The 13,776-nt window shown below is 47.9% G+C and overlaps 1 protein-coding gene across 3 annotated transcripts in view; it reads right to left on the bottom strand.

The window, feature by feature from the left end:
* Positions 1-13,776, bottom strand: part of LOC119166907 (uncharacterized) — a 51,740-nt gene that overhangs the window by 23,323 nt on the left and 14,641 nt on the right. The window contains exon 3 of one of the 3 annotated variants that reach the window (XM_037418296.2): positions 8,135-9,160. The exons of 1 other annotated variant lie outside the window; for it this stretch is intronic. In XM_037418296.2, coding sequence (XP_037274193.1) covers positions 8,135-8,210 — 76 coding nt within the window. In that variant the 5' untranslated portion in view covers positions 8,211-9,160. Of the gene's footprint in view, positions 1-8,134; positions 9,161-11,183; positions 11,256-13,776 lie in introns of all 3 variants that reach the window. One more of the 3 variants, XM_075867597.1, reaches the window with a different exon arrangement.

Raw genomic sequence — 13,776 nt, forward strand, 5'->3', positions numbered from 1 at the left:
ACTTTCAGAATTTTTTCGGCCAGTGTGGGGGGTATACGGTGGTATTGTATTTAGTGGTAAGGTACCACTTTTCGGTCGTCATCGATCAGCACAAGATGCTGAAGATCCGGGAGTCCCATTCCTACAGCTGACCAATAACCCTCGCATACGGCCTTAAAGCATGGGGTCTGCAAGAACTCGCTATGAATGAAGCAGAGAAGTTGAAAATTTCAGGGTTCTTTATCTTCGTTAACCACAATATTAATGAGAGCCAACAATGCTGCTAAGAAAAATATAGATGTTATTAGAGTTGCTATGCAAATGCGAAGAAAGAAAATTGGAACGAAAAGATAACTTGCCACCAGCAGAGACCGATCCTGCGACCTCCGAATGACGCGTCCGATGTTCTAACTGAGCTACCACGGCGGCTATCCCCCCCCCCCCCCGTCCACTTTAAACGTGGGAGCGCCAGTGAGCGCCGCCTCTTGCCATTACGGCAAGTGTGGAACACTCTTTTTTGCCCGTTTGGTGTCACGCAGCACGTCATCTTATTACGAGCTGGCCGCTGACCAATAATCCATCACATACTACCTGAATGCATCAAGTGTGCAACAAGGAGAGCCTCACTTTGAATTAAGGAAAGCAGTGCAAGTTTAAGGACCCGCTTTTTTTTTTTCGTTAGACACAATATTAATGAAAGCACACCTACTTGCGTGTGCTCGTTTTTTTCACAATAAAATTTAGTAGTTGTGTGCTTGTTGTTGTTGTTGTTGTTGTTGTTGTTGTTGTTGTTGTTGTTGTTGTTGTTGTTGTTGTTGTTGTTGTTGTTGTTGTTGTTGTTGTTGTTGTTGTTGTTGTTGTTGTTGTTGTTGTTGTTGTTGTTGTTGTTGTTGTTGTTGTTGTTGTTGTTGTTGTTGTTGTTGTTGCTGCTGCTGCTGCTGCTGCTGCTGCTGCTGTTCTCTTATTGTTAGTGGCGCATACCCACTGTGGGGGATGGGCCAAGAATCGAGTGGTTTTAAGATTTACTGTTCAGATTTGGAATGATGGAGGTATAACAGAAAGATTACCGATAGCCTAGGAAAGTGTGGTGCTTAATGTAATGCATACAAATACTTACATACACGAATTTATTCTTAGAATCAAGCAATAATCTGATTTTATACGTATATAATTATGTGGACATGTTAGGATAATGAAACTGGTTAATTAGTCAACCTATTAGTTTCATCAATATAGTCCCGGACCGCCGCACATACTGTCGCATTAGACTTGTTCACCTATTGCTCGTGGCACATACCCAGGGATTGGCCAGACGTACTGCTTCATGTGCTCCTATATATGTCTTCATCCTCGTCTCCTGTGCGCGTTTCAACCAAAGATGTTGACTGCAAAGTGTCTTTGCATATGTTCCAAATTTTATTCGCGATTGACAAACAGTATTATTGGCACGAATAACGAGAGTTATCTGTAGCACGCTTCAGGAAATGATTTTCACCAGTCACGCATCATTGGCGCGTATGCACCGCAGGTGCTTCCCTGTGAATACAGGATTTTTTTTACGTAATATTGATTTTTATTAAAAGTTCTATGACAGACAACCTGCTTCCGTTTTGTACACGTACTCTATGTCGAGGCGTAAATGCTTTGCCGCAACTGAAATGACATTGAAAACTAAAATTACATTGACTAAATAACAAAAGCTCGTTAATGAACTTTTATTTTGTGACTTGGGCGACGTTATTTACATTATAAAGTTGTAGTGCATGATTAGTTATGACATGCCCCTTTTTTATAAATTACAAAAATTTCACGTTCTTCAAAATATTCCTCAAATTTTAAGGGTGAAATCGAAACTATCGGGTACCACCCGCACGAAGCGCGCCAACATGTCAGACCGGAACTGCCCGTGACAAAGGAGTGACGAAATTTGAATCAAAGTGCGCCGTGTTGTGCCGCTCCATCGACGGCAGTCGTCGTTCCACGCAGAACGACATTCCCAAGCTGGAGGCGACGACCGCGAAGCGAGATTTCTGTGTGGTGTGAACAGTAAAGCCCCGCGCACGTGTGGTGCTGCCTCTTCGACATCATGCTGAGCTCATCAGACCGGACTTGCCGCGTCCTGGTGCGACAGGAACGGACAGTGACAGCGAGTTATCAGCTCCAAAGCAAGCCAATGACCCCTCGCGGTCCTATGTCGACACCGGTTATTGTCCCTTGGAAGCCCGGGCGTGGCCATCATCATGTGCCAGCAAGTTGGTAGACCTTTGCTACCACGTGGAGAGGATTGATTGATTGATTTGTGGGGTTTAACGTCCCAAAACCACCATATGATTATGAGAGACGCCGTAGTGGAGGGCTCCGGAAATTTTGACCACCTGGGGTTCTTTAACGTGCACCCAAATCTGAGCACACGGGCCTACAACATTTCCGCCTCCATCGGAAATGCAGCCGCCGCAGCCGGGATTTGAACCCGCGACCTGCGGGTCAGCAGCCGAGTACCTTAGCCACTAGACCTACCACGTGGAGAGGAGAAGGTGGGGGTGGACCACCACCGTTCCCACTTAATCGGGCGTATCGAAGAGCTCCCTGCCTGTTATTTGAGAGTTGAGACTGCCAACATGCAAATACTCTGTATAAAGTGTTTTCCCGTCTTCAACTCGTCCTCATGACTGCTCCGAGCACGAGAGCCACACGCGTTTGTACTGGCCACGCAGTGCCAGTCCTAGGAGTTGTGCAAGTGGTGGGATACTGCGACACCTCAATCGTAACAGCTGCAGTCAAGTGGAGCTGGAGGCACGCCATCCCAAATATTCAATATGGCCGCGTTTGTTTGCGGTCTCTTGCCGGCACGTGGTCCCGCCGACCCCGTGGCCACAACGTGGGTGGAATTGTTTTGCGTACGGGCGACTATTATCTCATACACGGCCTGTCTGCGTTATTGTCAACGTACTTCATAATGCGTGTGTTTGGTCCCCTCTTTTGATGTAGCCGCTGTGGCAACATGATGAATGGTCGTGAGCGGTGCCATCGTGGCTGCGTATTTTGTTTCAGCGCTCACTCGAGAAACAAAAAGCGCGAGTAATTTTCTTCAAATGACATTTTATGCGAACAAACTTCAGTAGTTGGATGCGTAGGCAATATTTAGTAGAGCAGTAGTATCGGTGATAACGATACTACTGCTCTACTAAATATTCCCTACGCATACTACAAAAAAAAATGAACGTTTGGAAACACTGCTGTGGCAACAACCGCTGAAAAAGTCACATTCGCTGCAAGGGCCAAGCAATCCCAACTCCGGCGAAAGAGTTTTGGGACACTAGAGGAGCTATAGGGAATCGCAGGAATCAACGAGCCACCACGGAGCATGCGCAGAACACAAGCAACTCTGGGACACTTGTGCTCGCGTTGTCTCAATACCACGCAGCACCCTCCTCTTGGCGGCGTACAAAACCGGACAACGCATGATCTCAACAGCAGAAAATAAAGACGGTGCTCACCAGTGGCATGTGAAGCCGCGGCTCGCATCTGAATCGCGAGAAGAAATACAGAAACAATTATAACGCACTTTACGCAACTTCCAAGGCACAACAACCCAGCTGGTAGAGAACAAGTATATCTGCGCGAAACAAGACCTTCGAGGCCGGGAATATCTCCATGCGGGCAGAGATGTTGCAGAGATGGATAAGCCATTTCACCTCTACGATATAAAGGCAGTCTTGGCCAAAATGAAGAGGCACTGCCCGTTGTCGGGACTCCCAGGGAAACTGCTGGCCAACCACCCTGATCGCGAGTATGAAGCCCTTCTTAACTGCAATAATGCGATATGAAAAGGGGAGACTCCTGAGCCGCTCGATTGGAAAACATCGTTTGTCACTCTCGTGGGGAAAAGTATGCAATCAGCCGCTCTCACAGGGGATTGCTACGCAGAGCGCTGCGGACTCCAGTGTGCACCAAACAATTCAGCGAATCACAATTTGTGCATCTTAGACCATTCGCCAGACACCAGAAAACTGCCTCTCTCTTTGGCTAGTGTCCTCATGCGCAAGGCTAAGGAGATCCGAATTCTCGGACTATCCATACACAACCAAAGTAGAGTTGGCACAGCGGTACAAAAGCTCCGCAAAGTTGGGGACCGAGTGAACCGAATGGTCCGAGACGTCTCCAACAAGAAGGTTCGATAACGAAGCAAGGACGAAGGCTGACCACGAAGGCGTCAGCCGAATTTCATACTCGGTCCTCTATCTCTACCTGCGGAAGCATGGTGCAGATAAAGTCGAGTTAATCATCCAGAAAGTGATACGGAGGGCGCTTGACCTCCATGTCACAACTTCTAACGCGAGACGTGTCACACTGGGAGAGGTGAACACGTTTTAGGCGCTCAAGGAAGCACACCTCACGAATCAATACGCAAGTCTTACACAGACTAAGTCGGGATGGCATTTCCTGGACCTGCTCCTCTTGAAACACAGCTTTCACACTCAGGAGCCGGTCCGAGTGCCCAAACACTGAGGACGCGCCATCTGAGTTTGACCCCTCCCCACAAGTATGGATAGGGACAGACACATTTCAACGTCCCTAAGGCAATAAAAATGGAGCATTCTACGTGGATGTGGTTGGTCGTGTCGTCGGAGGGTCGGCAGCGGTAATATTCGAAGAAAAAAAATATGGGCTCACTTTCAAAGCCCTTGGCACAAGCGGAAGACGTAGCTGTTGCCCTAGCTGCCTCTGATCCCCTATCTCAATGTACCATAATACCTTCGCGTGGAACATGTCGAAATGGTCAGGCTGGTTGGGTCACACCACTATAGCAAAAAAATATTAAACAAATATAACAACCGGAGAAACGACCCTACAATTGCTTGGTCTGGACCCAGGCCACGAGGCTCTAATGGAGAATGAAGCCGTGAGCCCGATGGCGCCAGCACTGGTTCACTAGGCGTATCGCACAGATTATGAGTACCCGAAACCCGATGTCGTATTTTTCCTCACATTCAAATACATCACGACCTATTACAGGGTTAGGCATCGTCAATATCCCCTACTGCACTGCACAAGAGCAGAGAAAGTATAATAGTTGAACACATCTTGCTGAGACTTTTCACTTATGTTTTATTGATTCCGGCAATCTTGCAATATTTCGATTCTTCGTAGTCAAGTGCCAATACTGTGGGGACGCCGCTGACACCTACCACTTGATCTGGGTTTGCCATCTGAGCTTTTTCCGGTCGCTTTGCGGCCGTAAAAAAAGGTGGACACAAATCTTATATGCGCATGGCCAGGCAAGAGACGAACTTGTCGATCTTGCTCACATAGTAGCCTATACGTGAAATTATTGAGATACTTTATTTATTCCTTATGCAAGCTAATCGATGAATGGTTCACGCATGCGCTAACATTATGGAGGCCTCAACCATTAAACGCGCTTCATCATTCCTGTTCCGTACAAAATAGCTCGTTCATCGAATTTCGGCATGCACGAATACACGATCAAGCATGCTATGAATCATATGACATATTAGATGGTGAGCCTCCCATTGGCGATCTCCACTATCTCTGGTTAACACAGCGACCCGTCTGATCTATATAGAAGCGGCCGCAGCTAAATGGAATCTCTAATGCCCCACACGCGCACGGCAATCAGATAATGGTATGCTTCACGGAACTGCGTCTGTCTGGAAGGGAAATGAGCGTCACCTATATAAGCAAAGCTATGGCAACGGTGGTTGGATAATTTATGGGGTTTAGCGTCCCAAACCCACGATACGATTATGAGAAACGCCGCAGTGGAAGACTCCGGAAATTCAAGATCACCTGGAGTTCTTGTGGACCTAAATCTAAGTACATGGGTCCCGAGCATTTTCGCTTCCGTCGAAAATGCAACCGCCGCGGCCGGAATGCGATCCCGCGACCCGCGGGGCAGTGAGGCAACATATAGGAGGACACAAATCTTATGTGCGCATGGCCAGACAAGAGACGAACTTATCAATCTTGCACACGAGCTAGCCTATACGTGAAAGAACTATTCAGACACCACTTCATTTGTTCCTTATGCAAGTTAATCGATGAATGGCTCACGCATCAGGCGTACCTGATGCGTGGAGTGATAACATCAGGAGCGCACTGGGGCGGGTGGTTCGAAAGGAACGCTTTAGGAACACGATCGAGGAACGTCGACACAGCGGCGGGCGTGTCGCGAAAAGAAGAAAGAGCTTTAAGCTTGGGGAAAAAAACGCAAAGAGACAACGATTGAAGGTAACACGAGGACAGGCGCCGACCACCAGCCTAAATTATTATTGGAGATACCAAGAATATGCAGATACGCGAAAGAGTGAAAAACGATTGGATTATAATTTATAGTCACGTGCGTGACGTCAAATAGCTGATTTTTCTTTTTTCAAACAGATCAAGCCACGGAGCGCTCACACATCGATCGCCCCTTTTGGCGGATGGCAAAGGCCTCGAATATTTTGCGCGCATGACTTTGAAGATAGTGTTTTAGGACAGCTGGCAGTCGGCGCCCGTCCTCCTCCTTTATCCAGTTTTTATTCAAGTTATGCATCGACTAGCCCGCCTTTCTCTGTTTCTCAAGAGAGCGCTTGCATAATTCTAAATTTGGAGTACCCAGCTGCAGGGACAAGCACTCTGCAATCCCATGTCGCTGCAGTACGTCCGTGTTGTGGATTCCAGAGAAGGTGGTGAACGTTTATCCAGGACAAGGGGGATTCTTCTGAACTTCGTTTTTAGTTGTTACTACCACCACAAGAACCCGGTCACAGCATGAATACTGTAAATTTGTAGCACTTATTTGTCCTAAACGGTGATAGAGGTGGATGGCAAGTATCTTTCGAAAGGAGGGGGGATCGACCCTACCACTCCCCTTCCCCCCTGCCTCTGGACCTGCCACTGGTTCATTCACACCAAGGACAGATGACCGGTCAGATGACCAAATCGCACGCGAGTATATTTTCTTTGGACGAAAAACCTTGATTGATTGATTTGTGGGGCTTAACGTCCCAAAACCACCATTTGATTATAGGAGACGCCGTAGTGGAGGGCTCCGGAAATTTTGACCACCTGGGGTTCTTTAACGTGCACCCAAATCTGAGTACACGGGCCTACAACATTTCCGCCTCCATCGGAAACGCAGCCGCCGCAGCCGGGAATCGAACCCGCGACCTGCGGGTCAGCAGCCGAGTACCTTCGCCACTAGACCACCGCGGCGGGGCTGGACGAAAAACCTTAGCCCGCTCGCTTGATGTACGCTTTTTCATTTAAAAAGCTAGTAAAACAATCAGACACGCAGGAATTTGCATGTTTTGCAAAGTGATGGCGGTGCAAGCTGACGTGAACGGCATCTTATGCATTCGCGCAGCATTTTAGAGTGGGGACGGTTATTGGCCACAGCCGATGAAGACGTCGGTCGTTTTAAGTCGCTTCTTGGTAGCGAGAGCGGCGCTAGTTGGCGATGCGAATGGGCCTTTAGTGCATTCTTAGATGGCGCGCGAAATGTTTTCCGCGTGCGGCCTGCAGCCTGATAGAAGTAACGCCGAGGATTGGTCGGACGAAACGTATACGTCATGAAAGCTGAGTAAAGCGGCCCGTATACACGATCGAAAAAGCTACGCGTCAAGGAGAAGAAACGGTGGGTCAAAGTGCCATGAAGTGCTTCACTAGCAGAACAACTTCGGGCTGTCTGCAGGAGGCCCGCGAGACGGCGGAGTGTTTCGGGCTCTCTATCCCAACGATGCCTTCTACACCTGGCGCCTGACTGAGTGTCCTTCAGCACCCATTTTGGGGTAATAAAGTTTCACCACAACCACTTGCGTGTGCTCCCTATTGCAGAAACTTTTCGCGTTCACTGTGGTTCACGCTTAGGCATGCGCCGAAAGGACGGAAGGCTGTGACGTAAATGCGGGCACAAGGAACAAGGCGTGAACGTGGAATGAGGCGTTCGCCGCGGGGAAATGAGGAGGCACGGGAAAGTGTGGCCACACGCAACATCCACGACGTTGCAATATTTCAGTTATACTGCGCGTGCGCCGCGTTCAAGGGGAAATAAACACGCTTCCCGAACACAAACACGGCGCTGATAAAATGAGCAAAGGCGGCCACGTATCAGCCGAGGTAAAGGGCGGCAGAAGCCATGTTTACTCACTGAACGCTGCCCTGGCGTACTCCGCGAGCAAGGACACTAGGAACAGGAGCAGCAGCCACGTCGACGGAGTCAGCATTCCAGGCACAGCCGTTGTTTCCCACTCTGGGCCGCGGTCATAGCGCTGCTGCGAGACGCCACAGTTGACCGCGCAGACGCGAGATCGGTCGCCGCCGCTGCTTCAACGCCGCCACCCGGGGAAAGATATAAGCTGGCTGGCTGAATCTCGGTCGCGCAGTAGCGTGCTTTCCACCGCCCTTGTTCAGGGCGCAGACGAACGAGTTCTTCGAGTTGTGTTCCAGCTCTTGGGCAAGTGTCCAAATAAAGACGTAAAAAAGAACCAGCGGACGAAGCACAGGTGACCACAAAGTCAAGGGCGAAAGTGGAGCGTTCAAAGCTTCTAGGAGAGATGCGAGACAGAAAGGAAGCACACGCCTTTCGATCGTCGGCGCGGCAAGAGGCTTCGCAGGCTTTTTTCTGACAGCAAGAACAGTGTTTGTTATTTCTTTTTCGCAGACGCCTTTTATTTCAGTGAGCTAGTGACATCACGTTGTGGAATCAGGGCAACGATCGCCATTGGTAGTCTCCTTACTACACCGTGCGCAGAGCACTCTACTGAAACATAGCTGCCGAGGATCGGTGCGGTTACCACGCCATCATTCGCTTTCTAGGCGAGGCAGACAGAAATATCTAAAATGACGGTTGCTCACTTCCCTGCGGTTGGTTGGCTTCCTCGCAGAGCAGTGTTGTCCGAGAGGAAGCACGCACACCCGAGTACACAAACACTTCAGATCAGGCAAAAACTGCAAGCAGGTGACATTGTGGAGGCGCACGAAGTCGAAACCCGTTGTTCCGCAACCGGCGCTTTGAATCAGTTTGGTCGCTGTTGTCGAGCCTGTTCCTTCCTTGGTTCGCGCGTGCGAGGTGATCGAAATGGGGAAACTTGCAGCACTCGCTGATACGCGGATACGGGCAACGCCGACCATACGGGTGCGCAGAAACAGAAGGGAGTCGCCGCACCCTGAAAAACTAAAGGAGCAATAATAATAAAGGATAAAACAAGTGGTCCTAGCCAAGCTCCGCTAGGAAGAATAGGGGAACTGTGAAGCGTAAAGGGGAAAGAAGGGACGGCGCTAGATATCCCGCCAGAGGGGGCCACTGCTGCTCCCGCCGTTGCTATGGCGGCAGCTGCCACGGGCTTGCGTCATCTTCTTTCCCCTCCTCTTATTACTCTTCAAAACTCCCGCCGCTTGTTGCAAAATGCTGCCCACGGGCGCCGGAGGAAAGACGAGTGCATAGTTATAAAAATTGACGAAGTGGGGAAGCTTGCTTTGACATAAGCTAGGGAGTAAGTGAGAGAAAAGGGATGGATTGAATAGCGGCACTCGAAATCTATAGCACGCACCCGCCACAACCATGCCAACTCTTGTCCCTTTCCACCGGCCTAACGAAACGGGGGCCCCCAACACTCTCGCCGCTGCAGTGGTCGCGCACACCTTTTTTCTCCCGCAAGCTCGCGATTCCGCTGACGGCGCTCGCTCTATCATCCCTTTCTCACTTTGTGACCGCCATGGTTGCCAGACAGTCTGCGGTACGGTTGGCAACAGGATCGCGTCGGAGGCTGGGTTCTAGAGTTCGACCTGCTCACCTACATTCGCTAGCGACTGCGGCGGAACCCCGGAAACGGCGACGATGCGACGCTGCTTCCAACGCCAGTCTTTCGCGCGCCCCTGGCAGTCGCACTCGGCACGCAGCTACGTTCTGAGAAGTTATCGACGGTTCCGGAAATTCGGAAGCTTATCGGCGTACGTGGAATAGCGCTGGCGAAGTGCGCGAGAGTCGGCATGGAAAGGCGTATTGGAAAATGGCATGTTAACATGTAACCGCCATCGTCAAATCAGGGTGTATAGCATCCTCGGCACAATATACGCTCGTGCATTCAAAACGTTGTGAGCGTATCTGCCATGCAGCGATGAGCGAGTCACATTAGAAGAGTGGGCATGCGTCAAGCGCCGCTTTTTGCCCTGAAGGTAACTAGTCGTTGTCGACTTTCTTCGGAAGCGAACCAGTTTTGGTGCGTTTATCACGCTGTGCAATGCACAACTAGTTTGCGTCTCTTTGGAGGTGAATCGTGCATTTTATCGGAGCTGTAGTTCAATCTCCATATTTTGATGGCTCTCTCGTTTAAACAAAAGCACACCTTCGGAAAATCAGTGCGAAAAATATTTTCTTGCGGTCAAGCAATGTCACATGCAACCAAATCGCGATCAGAGGCCAAGCTCGCGTGGATTTTTAACTAACTTGCTTCTGGCGGTTTTGTTTTTGCTGTAAGTGTTCCCGCGCCTCCGCACACGATTAGTGACTTTTCTCTTTGGCCAGAGATGCTCCTGGGCTCTTTCGCGTCGCACTTCGTACTTGGCGCATCCCGAAAATCGTTCGAATTAAACAAATCGCAGTGAAATGTGCTCATGTGCTCAAATTAATGGGCATCATATATATATATATATATATATATATATATATATATATATATATATATATATATATATATATATATATATATATATATATATATATATATATATATATATATATATATATATATATATATATATATATATATATCGGAAGCACTTGGAGGAAACACTTTACCGCAGGTAAAATGTCGTTGGCTAGATTCATTAATAACTCGTTAATTCACTTTTTCATTATTGACTTCGGGGTAGTTGCTAATGTTAAGTTGAAGTGCCCTGTAATTCATGGCACACCTTTTTTTAATGGTCAATGTCATACAAGATTCTAAATATTCATAATCTCACGCACAGCGTGTACAAAGCGCGACGAAACACTGGCAACGACCCGGGACGGGTAAGTGATGAAATTTTAAGGAAGGTGCACCGAAGCAGAATAAGGACAGAAAAATGAGAAAATATACTGAAATACGCGAGTAGACAACTTAATTTTGCTTGCAATGAGTAGTGCTTGTCTGTTTCTTAAACTAAAAAAAGAAAGAGGCGCTGAAAACCATTCAGTTCTGCAGCGCATGGCTTACCGTGAGTCTTATGCTTGAATGGCCAGACAAAGAAATTAAAGACTGATGTTGTCGTCTTTTCTTTTTTAATACCTGCAGTTCGAAAGAAACGCACAGGCATACGCACAGATATACGAACACATAGGCATACAAAGGGCAAGCTCAAAGTAACTTTTACAGCTGCTACTTTTTTGTGTTAGAGCAACACGCTCCTTTCGCAAAAGTGGCTGCTGCAGCGAGCGGAGTGACCTTCGTGCACTATGTAAGAATTTCCGGTGAAAGCATACGACGTACAAATCACCCCGTCACGATGACGAGAACACGCCGAAGTACTTGCAAGCTCTGCGTACCACCAGTGGGAAATGATTTATACCAATAACTCGCCGTTGGCATGCTGGTCTATATAAGTAAGTACGTTCTATGGCGATGGGTCGTGTGTTCATGGTTTAGATTCCTGGTGACGGAGCTTTTTCTTCTACTTCTTTTGTCATGTAATAGTGCACATTTACAACGTCCCATTCGTGACCAAAATATACCGATGAAGTGTTGCTGGACGCCGACGTGAAACACTCTCTTGTTAAATTCCTATATATCAACTATAGTTTATATGTAAGAAATATGTAAGATATGAAGAACAATGTTTGTGTTTTATAAACAACAAACATTGGCAAGTATACACACATACATACATTTATTTTGGGGCAAAAATAAAAAAAATATATAAATGAAAGTACCCCAGCCGTACTACAAGTATAACGGGCGTTGTCAAGTAGACAAGCGTTTTTGGACCGCCACCGACAAGATGGAGATCATTTGCGTTCGCACATTGTTATGGGTGTTAAGACTCGGGCAGACCCTACACCACTGCGGAAGCAAAACAAAAAAAGCAAACAATGTAGTGGTGGCATTCCTCTTCACCAGAAGCGAAGATGGTTAAGCAAAATCTTTATGTGGTTCGGAAGATGATGGATACTGTTTTCTAGGACGAAAAAAAATGGCGTTCTTTTGGTTGATTTCACAAAATGTGGCACCACAGTTACAGCTGACAAACACGGCCAAATGTTCGCCAATCTCTTCGCCTCTCCGCCATCTGAAGGAGCTCACTTGTCGCGACTGTCCCTCCCCCTTTCCCCCTACCAACAGTTAAGGTTCCAATCATGAAGGAAGTGCGGAGCTGGCCGCCTCCTTAGTTTCTCTTCAATTTTCGCTTTCTTTTCCCTTCTCTTTCTTTTTTTTCTGTTTCTTCTTTATTTTGCCGTTTTTATGCATTTTGATTATTTCTATTTTTCTTCCTATTTTTTCCTTTCTTACTATATATCGCTTGATTCCTCTTTTTTCGCAATTTTTACGTGTGATTTCATTTGTTTTCGAGTGTTCCGCACTTGATATCATCATCAAGGTGCTCGAAGAACAAGAGGAAGCCCGAAGACTACTTTTCATTTGGGGGGGGGGGGGGGGGGGTGAGCGCTTAGTATGTTACAGATGTTTATGCTACACTTTTTTCTTGCGACAATTTCACCATCAAATGGAGGCGAAAATGCTTGAGGCCTGTGTTAGAATTTAGGCGCGCGTTAAAGAACCCCAGGAGGTCGAAATCTCCGGAGTTCTCTAATACGACGTCTCTCATAATCATATGATCGTTTTGGGACATTAAACGTCAACAATTCAATTAATTTCATTATCAAGGTGTTCCAAGAACAATAGGCAGAAGAATTCTTTCTGGCGCGAGCGCACGCTATGCTACACGGGGTTATGCAGTACATGATTTTGCCTGCGTTACGCCAAGCACCACCCCAGCGATTGATGAAAAATCGACGGCGGGAAAAAGTAATGTCGCCTAGAATCAAGACAAGGACAACCAATAAGGGCAACACTTTACGTTGAAAATGCGGCATATAATGCTGTGATTAGAATTGACAACAATGTTCTATATAGGCAAAATAGGCGATAGAAAACCATTAATGTATATACTGGCAAGGTTTAGCCTTGTGTGTGTGTGAGGGGGGGGGGGGGGTAAGAAGTTCAAAGTCTTTTCGCAGCGTTCAGCCTTCTTCCTTGCGAGAGAATTCCCCCCCCCCCCCCCAAAAAAAAGGCTTCTTTGAAATAAATGCGGAAATGAAAATGATTCGATGACGTGCTGGTCACCACAGCCTGCCCTACGGACACTGATTTGATAAAAATGGAAGTTCTTAGAATGTATAACACCGGAGGTACTCGGCCGCCACCGTGCACTTTAAGCAGTGACGGAATAAGTCCAACCGTGCACGTGCGTATGCACAGGTCCAATACATCTGTTGAGATCCAGCGGGTTATCTCAGCTCAAGTGCATAACGTGAGTAACACGAATAAATTGACTTTTTTTACCAACAGATGGCGCCTGCATCCGTGTAACACTTACTGAGAACCTGGAAAATGTTCGCGCTTCCCAACGTTGGCGTCTACGTTCCCTACTTCACCCATTCGAGACCGCTCCCAGGCGCTGACGAGGCATCAGCCAACGGGAAACCAGGGAAACTGCATCCACAGCGCGGGGAACGAAGCGTTGCTCGCTATGGTGGCGGGCAACGCGACATCGGAGAGCGGACGGAGGAGCCGCATCAGCTGCGGCGGCCGC

Source organism: Rhipicephalus microplus, chromosome 6 (genome assembly GCF_043290135.1).
Source record: "Rhipicephalus microplus isolate Deutch F79 chromosome 6, USDA_Rmic, whole genome shotgun sequence".
Taxonomy (NCBI): domain Eukaryota; kingdom Metazoa; phylum Arthropoda; class Arachnida; order Ixodida; family Ixodidae; genus Rhipicephalus; species Rhipicephalus microplus.